The following is a 13,093-nucleotide window of genomic DNA, read 5'->3' on the forward strand; positions in this document are numbered from 1 at the left end:
AGGTAATTGCCCATGCCAAGTAATGGCTATGTCTCACTTCCCCTGTTTTGTCTGCTTCAAATTATGATATGATATCTTTGTTGTTTTTCATTTTCTTTTTTTGTTTTGGTATTTTCTGTTTCTATAGGATCATACAAAAGTGTACTTAATTTTAATTATATTTTTAAATTATCACACTTCATTTCATTCACTTAATTCACTTAGCAAAACTAGTTTAGTTACTTACATTTGTAATCTTAATTCTTTTTTTTTTTTTTTAAAGATTTTATTTATTTATTTTTTTACCCCCCAAAGCCCCAGTAGATAGTTGTATGTCATAGCTGCACATCCTTCTAGCTGCTGTATGTGGGACGCGGCCTCAGCATGGCCGGAGAAGTGGTGCGTCGGTGCGCGCCCGGGATCCGAACCCGGGCCGCCAGTAGCGGAGCGCGTGCACTTAACCGCTAAGCCATGGCGCCGGCCCATGTAATCTTAATTCTGATTTGCTTTTCTTTTGGACAAAACCTTGTTATCTGGACTTTTAGAGGTTGCAGAGCACAGAGAAAACGTTTTGTTATCTTAAGTGATGGATATTTAATGTGAACATATGTGGAGTCTGTAAGGAACAGTAGAAACAATCTCTTCAGATCTCATGGAGAACTAGAAGGTCATTCTGTAAACAAATGCATTGGCAAGTCAGGCCTAGAGGAGAAGTGGAACATTGTTTAGAAAACAGCACATAGTTCTGATGACCAGGTAATCTACTTTTCTTGAGAATCACATGTGCCTTGCTCTCTGCATCACTGCTGTGCCATTATGATCCCATCACCATCTTCTTTATTTACTTCTGCTACTCATACCTCTACCTATTGATCACTAACTTACTTTCTACCTCATATCATGGTTTCTGCTTACTACATTCTCTCTGGGTATATCTTTTGCCTTTCTTCCTTGTTAGCTATATGTGTGTTTATTGTTTATTTGGGCATTTAGACTTCCCAGAGGGGATGATTTTATTGTATTGGCCAGCCCCCATCCAGTATGGGAAGCACCTGTTCAAGAAAACACTTCAATCTCAGATAAAAGATGGTTGCCTTTGAGTTAGATGCTTACCCTTGATTCTCTTAGCAGAAGCCAGGGGAGTGGGGTCCCACAGGATACCATTTGCCTGCTTGTGTATGTGGAACCTCTTGTGGATATTGAGCTACCACCAGTCTGCTGATCCTAAGTTGAAGTCCTGGGCTTTTTAGGCAAGTTTGTAAATAGTGAGCAAGGGAGTTCCAGATTCTGCCTAGATGTAGAAAGCTGGAAAGAGTGTCACTCCCTGTGTAACAAGAAAAGGCTGAGTAATCTGTAGAATCATTACTTTAAAAAATTCATCAGGCAACCAAGTAGCTTTGGAGTCTAAGGAAAAATAGGTGCTACCAAGGGGAGATGGGATAGGAGAACTGGTTCATCTAAGTATAGGAACAAGAAAGAACTGCCATAGAAGTGGCTAAGGAGAATTCAACTAACAAATTGCTAAATGCCTGGGCTAGCAAGAAAGTACAGAACCCTTGGGATTTACAGATCCTCTTTATGGACCTTGACCAGGGCCTAACGAGAAAGATTGGGAGTAGAGGAGGAGACAAGAGAAAAGCTACTTTGGTGGTGTGGAGTTGGAGGAGGGACATATCTTCTGCTGTGGAGAAAGTATGCAGTCCTGCCTAGATTATTTTCCTTAAGTAACAAAAGCCTTAAACTGCTGAGAGAAGAGCACCAAATCTTAGCATCCCGAGGGCTCAGAAGAAGACCTGTTGCAGCTGGGAGGACCAAAAATACTGATACACTGAAGATAACCGTAGCAACAACACAAAACTGAAGCTTAGATTAGCCCTTTCTCAACCTCCTCTGTCATAACCACCCACACTAATGGCCCAGCAGAAGTGTGTCCATTCCCAGGCATATACAGTACTTACCTCAGTCTCTACTGTTTTAGACATCCAGCATTCAATAAAAAATTACAAGACACACAAAAAGAAGAAAATAAAAACATCCCAATCTGTCAAGAAACAAGGCAAACAATATAACTAGACTCAGAGAAGACCCATACTTTGAAACTATCAGGCAAGGAATTTAAAATAACTATGGTTAATATGTCAAAGGCTTTAGTGGAAAAGATGGATAACATACATGAATAAATGCAGAATTTTAGCAGAGAGAAACTGTAAAAGAGTTGAATGAAAATGCTAGAAATAAGAAAAAAAACCCAGCAGCAAGAGAAGAAGAATGCCTTCAGCAGACTCATCAGTATGCTCAATATGTCTGCAAAAAAAATCAGTAACCTTGAAGATAGGTTTGTAAAAATTAGCAGAACTGAAACCAAAGTGTGTTGGGGGGATTAAAAACCAAAGCAAAAGTACAGAGCATTCAAGAGCTGTGGAGCAATATAAAATAGTCTAACGTATCTAATTGGAATCCCAGAAGGGACATGGAACATTCACCAAAATAGACCCTATTCTGGGCCATAAAATAAACCTCAACAAATTAAAAGAATATGTACCATAAACAGAATGTTCTCTGACTGTAACAGAATTAAATTAGATATTAATAACAGGGAAATCGGGAAAGCCCACAAATATTTGGAAATTAAACAACACATTTCTGAATAATCCATGAGTCGTAGTGGAACTCACAAGAGAAGTTAGGAAATGTTTTGAGTTGAAGGAAAATGAAACACAGCATATTTGGGATGCAGCTAAAGCAATGCTTAGAGGGAAATTTATAACATTATATGTTATATTAGAAAAGAAAAAATGTCTCTGTTTAATAGTTTAAGCTTCCACCTTAAACTAGGAAAAGAAGAGCAAACCAAATCTAAAGCAAGCAGGAGGAAGGAAACTTTTAAAGATAAGAGCAGAAATCAGTGAAATTGAAAACCAAAAATAATAAAACAAGCTGGTTTTTTGAAAATATCAAGATTGCTAAGTCTCTAGCCAGAATAACCAAGGAATAAGAAGACACACATTACCAATATCAGGAATAAAAATGTGCATATTTACTACATGTTCAAAAGACACTAAGGTGTAATAATGGAATATTTTGAACTCGGTTTTCATATATTTGACAATTTAAGTGAAACAAATTTCTTGAAAGATGAGCATTTCCACAGTTTACTCAAGAAGAAATAGATAACCTTAATAGTCCTATATCTGTTAAAGAGATTGAATTTATTGTTAAAAAACCTTCTGACAAAGAAATCGCCAGACCTAGATTGCTTCACTGGTGTGTTCTACCAAGTAAAGAAGTAATACCAATTCTGTACAAACTGTTTCAGAAAATAAAAGGGGAAGAAACACTTCCCAGCTTATTTTATGAGGCCAGCATTACCCTGATAGCAAAGACGTGACAAGAAAACAGGAAAAAAGAGAAAAGGAAAGAAACCAATATCCCTCATGAAGATAGACACAAAAATCCTCAGTAAAATATTAGTAAATCAAATCCAGCAATAAGTAAAAGGGATAATACATCATGACCAAGTAGAGTTTATCCTGGAAATTCAAAGCTGTTTCAACATTCAAATATCAATCAGTATAGTTCAGCATATCAACAGGCTAAAGAAGGAAAATATTTGACCATCCTACTAGATGCAGAGAAAGAATTTGACAAAATTTAGCATCCATTTATAATAAAAATGCTCAGGAAACTAGGAATTGAAGATAACCCCCTCCTCAAAAAGCCTGGAGTTAACATTATACTTCACGGTAAAAGATCGAATGCTTCCCCCTAAGATTGGTAAGAGGCAAAGTGTGTTTGCCCTCATTACTCCTGGTTAGCATCATGCTGGAAATCCTAGCTGGTGCAGGGAGGCAAGAAAAAGTAGTAAAAGGCATAAATAATCATCAGGAGATTCAAAGACTACCGTGAGAAAAATGAACCCAAACATTTTTTAGGTGTTATCATAAAAGCAGTGTTTATATGCAATTCCTTTATCCACTTTTAGCTTGCAACCTTTGAATGGAATTATGAGCTTATTTTCCTGTCGTAGCTGCTAACCAACCTAAGAAGTATCAAACATCTTGCAGTGGCATAATCTTTTTTATTTAGCTGTATGGAATACTTGATTTTAAAATGAAGGCTAGGAATGCTAGAATTTATTAAGTAGAATGAATGTCACACAGTCTCTTACTACATAAAGAAGAAAAGAATTCTTGGGCTGGCCCCGTGGCTTAGCGGTTAAGTGCACGCGCTCCGCTGCTGGCGGCCCGGGTTCGGATCCTGGGCGTGCACTGACGCACCGCTTCTCCGGCCATGCTGAGGCCGCGTCCCACATACAGCAACTAGAAGGATGTGCAGCTATGACATACAACTATCTACTGGGGCTTTGGGGGGAAAAATAAATAAATAAAATTATAAAAAAAAAAATTCTGAATTCTTTATCTCATTTAAAGGGAATGTTCTCACAGTAAATTATTATTTGCAGTTAGTACCATCAGACCTAGTTAGTTACAATTTGTTTTTAAAACTTCCAGAAACTTGGTTTGGGTATATTTAAAGCATCCAAATCTTATTTGAAGAATAAGTTGTTCACTTTTTTTAGAGCAGATCCACAAACTGTTTATTGAAACGTATGTGTCATAGGAAAGTATCAAATTGAAAGCGATGGGCATAAAATTGAAACTAAAGATAAAATAGAATTTATTTGACAATAAAATGATAAGCAGGATAATGAATTTTGCATTTCTCATTTTTGAAATGATGCAAGAGTTTAGAAATTTGTCTCTAAATTAAATATGCTGAGATTAGGACAGAGTAAGGGTATATTGGTATATTATTCTTTTTTATAGCTATTTACACGTTTCCTAGGCATAAAATTATGTAGGTCCTGTGTGAGCTACGTGAAGATCACTCCAGAGTTGCTCTCTTTTCCTCATTAATGTTGCTCATCTCATTTGTTGAATTTGAAATGCCAGTAATATTCAAAGCAAAATGTGTAGAATATGCCTAGAATGGTAATAATGGACAGTTGCATTTATTAAGGTTTGAGTACCAAGCACTGTGTAAGTGCTTGAAATACATTGTTTACTCATCATAACAATGGTGAAATAAGTACTGTTATTATCATTATATTTACAGGAAAATAAAATAAGGGCTAAGTATCCTACCCAAAGTCATAGTCCTCACCCTCAAAGAGCATATAAAGGAAATGAGGAGATAAGTTCTATAGGAGAGGTATAAACAAATTATGATGATACGTTATTTCTTTTTATTAATGTTCGCGAAAACTGCTAGGAGGAGAAGGTACCATTTGAGTATGTCATGAAGTATATGATGGGCGGGATATGCAGCAAGCAGAAGAAGCATGGCAGACAAAAGAGTGGAAAGTAGGGGAGGCAGTTTTGTAAATTGTGATCCAGTTTTGCTAAATGTTAGGTTTTGAGGAGAGTAATAGGAACCAATATTGGAAAGGCATGTTGGAGTCAGGTTTTGAGAAACTTTCAAAAATGCCATTCAGGTCAGTTTGGACATTCCTTTTTAAACATTGGAAAACCACGGGGAAATATTATTGAGAAAGTAAGATTTCCTGAGGCAAGAACTAAAAGGCACAGAGTACTGTGTACTTGGTTAAGTGAGGAAGCTGCTGACCCTATCACTTTCCAGTGGGTATTTCTTTAAGAATTTAATCATAAGGTTTTTTGCTTTACAAAATCCTCAGCCAGTTATTCTAACTGTAAATTAGAGTAAAGTATTCCCAACTCTAAGGATAATTGGCTTTGTTGGAAATATTTTTAAAATGATTTCTTACATAAAATATCCATTCAAAAAATAGTTATCTAGAATATGGAGACAAGAAGACAAACTTCTGGTTCCTAAGATAGTCTTGTGAGATAGGTGATAGTAGGTATTTGTTTCCTACTGCTGCTGTAACAAATTACCACAAACTTAGTAACTTAAACAACACAAATTTATTCTTCAGAAGTTCTGGAGGTCAGAACTTCTAAAATGGGTGTGTGGGAGTGCATTCCGTCTGGAGGCTTTAAGAGGAGAATCCATTTTCTTGCCTTTTCCAACTTCTAGAGGTTGCCTGCATTCCTTGGCTGGTAGCCTCAGCCTCCAACTTCAAAGCCAATAGTGTCTTCCAGTCTGTGTCTTCTATCCTTCTGCTTTTGCTGTCATATCACCTCTGTGTCTTTGACCTTACTGTTTCCCTCTTATAAGAACTCTTGTTAATGCGTTGGGCCCACCCAAATAATCCAGGATTATCTGTCCAGCTCAAGATGCTTAACTTAATCACATCTACAGAGTTCCCTTTGCCATGTTAAAGTAACATATTCACAGGTTCCAAGGAATGGAGATGTGGACATCCTGGGGGGACACAGGTGATGTACATGCATATTAATAATCTAACGTAGTAAGATAAATAATTTGTTGGGAATAATATACATGATGCTGGAGGTTCTCAAGAGTTCAAACAGCTCATGTAACCACGAGAATAAGGGAAGCTTCTGCAGCAACTGATGTTTGAAGTGAATCTTGGACGATAAGTAGGAATCCATCAGGCAAGAAAGGACAAGAAGAGTCCAGGCAGAATGCTGAGTCAGAGGTATGGCAAAAGCAAACCATGTGAGATTGCCGTTTTTGTAATTAATAGTACTTTGACTCCATTTGACTGTAGTGGAGGTATGTATAAGGTAAGTAGAAGCAGAAGAGAAGGAACATCCAAGTCGGAGTAAGGGACCCATAACAAGAGATCTGCATCCCCATCGTCTTATTTTCATGGCTGATCTCTCTTAGTGGTTAGCCTTTCACTTGTTGGTTCAGGGCCCTCTGTTCTTCTCTCACTGTTGTGCATTAAGTATGAGAGGATCAGAGATCAGTCGTTTCATTGTAATATTCAATACATTCTTAAGGTGCTTGACTCATTAAAGTAAATGCATTTTTATGAAAATATTATTTCAACCTGTATTTGTATTTCAATAATTTTTTCCTTCTGTGAAAGCGCTTGGTAAACAATTGAGACTGTCAGAGGGGGATGCGGTTAATTGGTGGTGATTTTGAAAATAAATCTTCAGTGATTATCAGGAGCAAAGGGAAAGAGGAAATAGTCTTTGAACACTGTGTGCCAGCTTGTTCCCTTTCTGTAGTGAACAAGCACTAGCCCCACCCAAAATGCCTATCCATGGACATTACTAGGGCAACAGAAATTGGGTTGCTCTGTCGCTGGATTCTCCTGTGACTCATAGCCTGTGCTGGCACAGCTGTAGCAATAAGTCCTCTTGCTGGAGAGCCACTTCACAGCTTTCCCTATTGAATACAGGGCAGGTCTCCACTTCTGATTTTAACTCAACATTTTATTCTTCAGTCTGCTCTAAAACTCGTGGAAGCAATTCAATATTTATCAAGTACTAGGTATATTTTATGTTTTCTACATTTGATGTGATTTTTGTTGGTATTTAGGCATTTTTAACTCAGATAATAATATTTCTAATAAAGAAGAATATCTTTGTAACCTGTTTGCATTAAAAGAAGTATTCCTGTAGATGGAATCCAATTATGAGTCTCTACTTCATGATTTTGTATTAAAATGAATTCCTTTAGCCATCAATATTGCAATAAAAATTATTAACGTAATAAACATTCTTGACATTGATACCATAATTAAACAGTACACCAAAGTAAGTAATTGGTAAACAGATCTGAGTTTGAATCCCAGCATTTTGATTTTTCTCTGTAGCCTAGAACAAGTTACTCAAGTCCTCCAAGTATGTTATTTCATCTATTAAATGAAGATAATAACAGCCTTGTGGGTTGTCAAGATTAATATTTATAACATGCCTGGCATGGAGAATGTGCTCATAAATCCTAGTAGCTGTCATTGTTCTTGCTAACATTATTACAAGTTAGCATTTGTAAACTTCATATTTTTATTCTTTGGTTTAAAAAATATTCTGCTTATAAAAGATGGTGCTTTATGTCATGTTTTAAACTAGTTACTAACAGTTGGGAGATAGTATTGCATAGTGGTTAAGAATATAGACTCTAGGTTCAAATCTCAGCTCCACGACTCATTATCAGGCTGACCTTGGGCAGGTTACTTAAATGCCCTGTGCATCACTTTCCTCATCTTTAAAATGGACGTAACAGTGGCACATTTCTCCTAGGGGATTATGAAGAGTTTTAGGTATGTTAAAAAGTTTAGAACAGTTGCTGACATACAGTGCTGTGTGTCAGTTGTTGTCATCATCATTATTAATAATTTGTTGTTGAGTAAATTATTTTTTGTCACTTTTTATTTTAGGTGAATCTTGGGAGCAATGAGTACCTTTTCTCTGTCATAGTGGATCCTAAGGAAATGCCTTGCTTCTGTTTGCGCCATGATGTTGATGCCCTACTCTGGCAGCCACATTCCAGCAAACGAGACGATATGTGGGAGCACATTGCGACTTTCAATGCTTTAGGTATAAAGCAGGCTCTTTGACAGCATCTTTCATTATGTCAAAAATTAGTCATCATTTTTTTAAAATTCTTTTCTTTTTTCTTTTTTTAAAATTTGAGCTGTGCTAATTATATTTGGATTGATTTGTGCTATAATTTGGTTGCTTGTAATATAGTTGATGAATGTAAGTTAGTACTTTTAGAACAGTAGGACTGCTCTGTTTTTATGCTTGTACAGAAGATCAACACAGAATGGAAATCAAAGAGGTTATCTAACCCCTTGAATCATTCTAATCAGTCATTTGCTTATTTCAGTTAAGCTATATGGTATTAGAATATGAACAAGGGGCTTGACATGGAACTTGTATTCAGGTTTCTTCAGAGTAATCTTCAAAAACATTATAGAATTGCTCTAAGGTAATGCACGTTAGGAGACATCGTTCATGAAACTTAAGTGTGAAAGAGAGCTGTTATAATGAAAACACTTAGAGAAAATGGTGATAAGCAAAATGAAATTTATTTTGTAGGATAAAGGGGAAAATACCAATTTTAAAAACAAGGCTTGAGGGGCCGGCCCGGTGGTGCAAGCGGTTAAGTGCCCACACTCTGCTGCGGCTGCCCGGGGTTCACTGCTTTGGATCCCGGGTGCGCACCGATACACTGCTTGGCAAGCCGTGCTGTGGCGGTGTCCCATATAAAGTGGAGGAAGATGGGCACGGATGTTAGTCCAGGGCCAGTCTTCCTCAGCAAAAAAAGAGGAGGATTGGCAGATGTTAGCACAGGGCTGATCTTCCTCACAAAAAAAATAAATAAATAAGGCTTGAAAAATTTTAAACTACATAATTGTAGACTTATGTTATAATTGATTTTATGTCAAAGTAGTTTAGTATTATGTGGGAGAAACTTTTTATATGAATTAACCACAGTTATTGGTTTATTGAAAGGTTATTTTAAACTGGCAGTAGGAAGTAAAATTATGCATTTTGATTGCTATATATGCATAGCCCTAATTGTAGAGGAGATTTGTCAGTTATCCCTTATAGTTAATCATATAGGCCGTTAAACTGGTTAATTCACACTCCAAATGGATTTTTATGACTCGAAATAGTTTGCTTGAATAATTTGACCACATAATTTCTAGTCTCTTTACTACAATTTCTATTTTTTTTATTCTCTATTCTCTTTTTTCAGTAAGAAGAAAGCTCTATCATCATTTTCATATGCTCAGATTCTCCATTTATATCCAGAAATCCCCTAGTATAGAAGAATTCTTTTAAATGCTTGAGTTTAAGTTAAATCAGCATTACCTTAGATATGTAGTCTTGAGATGTTATATACATTATCAGTTTTGTCAAGGTTAATCTAGAGAGCTAATTCTAAGCTACTCAAATACGTATCTATATCCTCTTCACTTTTTCTTCCTCAAACTCTGCTTAATATTAAAAAACCAGTATTGGGGGCCGGCTCGGTGGCACAAGCGGTTAAGCGTGCACACTCCGCTGCGGCGGCCCAGGGTTCACCGGTTTGGATCCCGGCTGTGCACCGATGCACTACTTGGCAAGCCATGCTGTGGCAGCGTCCCATATAAAGTGGTGGAAGATGGGCACAGATGTTAGCCCAGGGCCAGTCTTCCTCAGCAAAAAAAGAGGAGGATTGGCAGATGTTAGCACAGGGCTGATCTCCTCACAAAAAACAAAACAAAACAAAAAAACCAGTATTGATCTGTCTGTGTTCAGTGGTTCCTTTGCTCATTCGTTGTTTAATGAGGTCTCAATTTACATTAGTGTTATATTTTTTATCTCACATGTTATTAACATTCACTAACCATGTCCCAATCTAGAAATCCTACTTTATATTTCAGAACATAAGTGCCCTTTTAATCTGCAAAGATAATTCTTAAAAAGATAAGATTTTTTTCCCAAAATTTAATTAGTTTTCAAAGGATGTCCTAATGAGGTTTTTAAAATTAGATACTTGAGTTTTCTTTCAAGCTTGTAGTAGTTTCAGGGTTCTGCATTTGGGAGCTGAAGTACAACAAAATTGTTGTACAATGTTGGTATTGGTGTAGAAAAATAGCACTAACATCATAGAAATAATGAGACTGTACCTTCAGGGATAGGGCCTGCATTATGAACATACTCCTGAAATTTCACAATGTATCCTATAAACATTTTCCCATTTATTTGATAAGAAAAGAAAAAGATTTTGCAATGCCACATCTGTGATTGATGAACCTAATTATTAAATTGGCGTTGAAAGATATTTTGGCATGTTTTTAGTGTTTTAGATTTTTAGTATTTTAATTATGCATGGAAATTATGTGGAACTATGTTGTGCTTTTCTTGAAGAGATTAAATCTCATCTGTTTTGTTCCTTAGGAATTAAACCCATATTTTTGCACCAGTTGGGAAAGATTGATTGTGGCTAATCATTAATGGTTCCAAATTTAACCATTGTTGAATATTTATGGTATATATTTTATTCAGGCATTTTATTTTATAATAAATAATTATGAGATATTAAATGTTAAATCACAATTTCTTCCCTTTTGTTTAATATATAGTTTTTCTTTTGTTTGTTTCATATTTCTTGACAGGCTACGTTCAAGCATCAAAGAGAGACAAAAAATTTTTTGCCTGTGCTCCAAATTACTCCTATGCAGCCCTTTGCGAGTGCCTCCGTCGAGTGTTCATCTATCGTCAGCCCACTCCCATGTCCACTGTGCTTTACAATAGAAAGGAAGGCAGGCAAGTAGGGCAGGTTGCTAAGCAGCAAGTAGCAAGCCTAGAAACCAATGATCCTATTTTAGGCTTTCAAGCAACAAATGAGAGACTATTTGTTCTCACTACCAAAAACCTCTTTTTAATAAAGGTAAATACAGAAAATTAATTACTCCAATAATGTTGGCTTCTCTGTACTGGAAAAGTATTCAGGCGTAGGTGGAAGGCTGGACAGTTATACTGTAACCTGTTAAGTTTTAATGTGTTAAATAAAATTATCTTGTATGAATTTTCTATTTTTTAAAGGATATTGGAAATATATTCAAGAGATGATGATTCTATAAAATCTGCAAATTTAGAGAAATTGGCTTCTGTAAAAAATGTAAAGATAGTATTAGCAAGTATAATTATTTTTTAAAACAGAGGCTAGAACCTCATCTTTTATATGAAAGATGTACAATTCAGTGTTTAAAAATAAAAATATTTATCATGTACTGTTTGTTCATTGATACAGTTTCTTCATTCTACACCTATAGAATGTATAGGGTAACAGTTAAAATGTTGATTCTTGTAAATACTTATTTAAATGGACTGAATAGCTAAGGGGGAAATACAACAGGAGTGCAGCAGGTCCAAAATTGTTAAAGTTTACTGAGAGACCCTAAGTGTTTTTTCAAATTAAGTATAGCTTTATTTAATATTTTTCCATTTCCTCTTCCACAGACAAGGACAAAGAGAGATGATAGGGTTCCACAAAGTGTACTTCTTATCCATTGCTGCACAACAAACCACCTCAAAACTCAGTGGTTAAAACTAGGATATTTTATAATTTTTCATGATTCAATGACTTGGCTTTGTCTGTTCTATATAGCCTCTCATCCTCCAGTAGACTAGACTGGGCTTATTCCCAGGAGAACACATAAGAGAAAACATTCCAAGCTAATATACAAGAGCTTTTCAAGCCTGTACCTGTCATATTTGCTCTTCTTCCTTTGAACAAAGCAAGTCACATGGCCAAGTCTAGAGTCAATGTGAGAGGGGACTGCACGTGGATGCACATAGCAGGAGTTAATGGCATTGGGGGCCATTAATCTAACAGTCTACCACATAATTCTCCTTATATTTCTACAGTTAAAAAAAAATAATCCTGTTTATATATTAAATATTTTTTGCCAGAATTTTAGTTTCTCATATTATTTCTTTGGATTTTTTTGGTTTGCATTTACCTGGAAAATTGTTTACTTTTTGTACCATTTTTAGGTATTCTTCTTATATGAACCTCAAGTTGGTTTTCATATTTTAATAGTGGAGTTGAGACCTTAATATAAGAGACTTAAGAGGAGAAAAGAGATATAAGATAAAAAATATCTGTCCTAACGTCTTTCTTGCCTATGTAGGCAAGTGTTTGACTGAAAGAAGAAGAAACAAGTTTGAGAGACAGAAAAGGAGGAAAAAGATGGGAATTACATGCATGCTCCAAACACTGTGTCAGAATGCAGTTTCCTAGAGAGAAGTATTGAGATGCTAGATAAAAAGCTGGGGAAAGTTCTGAGAACTGCTAGTGATAGTTGGAGTCCTAATCGTACTCCATTAGTATTAGGAAAGAGGTAGACTAGATATCAAGCATCGTGAGGTCATGAACATAGAAAAAAATGTCATAAAACAGTGATATTTCCAGAACTTTTTAGAGTCGTAAAACTTAAACAAAAGACTATTTAGATAGTAAACTATTAAAACCCTGGTGTGACAGTAGATTTAAATTTTCTTTAAAATTTCCCCCAAGGATCATAAATACCCTCCTAGGGAATATAAGAAACATGCAGATTAATGTGGTGCTTAATTAACCATATGGCTATGTATATATGCAAATTTCAAGATAGTAATCAATTTTCTTTCCTTGTACATGTGATTTTTAATATGATTAATGTTGAATTGAAAACTATCAGGATAGTTAGTCCTAAATATTGTCGCATATTGAC

General features: G+C 35.9%; 1 protein-coding gene across 1 annotated transcript in view; it reads left to right on the plus strand.

Annotated features, from left to right (window-relative positions):
* Positions 1 to 11,608, plus strand: part of NUDCD1 (NudC domain containing 1) — a 69,585-nt gene extending 57,977 nt beyond the window's left edge. The window contains exons 9-10 of the mRNA XM_087447541.1: positions 8,258 to 8,417; positions 10,991 to 11,608. Of these exons, the coding sequence (XP_087303667.1) occupies positions 8,258 to 8,417; positions 10,991 to 11,283 (453 nt within the window). The 3' untranslated portion in view covers positions 11,284 to 11,608. The remainder of the gene's footprint in view (positions 1 to 8,257; positions 8,418 to 10,990) is intronic.
* The last annotated feature ends 1,485 nt before the right edge of the window (positions 11,609 to 13,093 follow it).

This window comes from Ceratotherium simum, chromosome 23 (assembly GCF_057802395.1).
Source record: "Ceratotherium simum simum isolate JZ-2026a chromosome 23, ASM5780239v1, whole genome shotgun sequence".
Taxonomy (NCBI): Eukaryota; Metazoa; Chordata; class Mammalia; order Perissodactyla; family Rhinocerotidae; genus Ceratotherium; species Ceratotherium simum.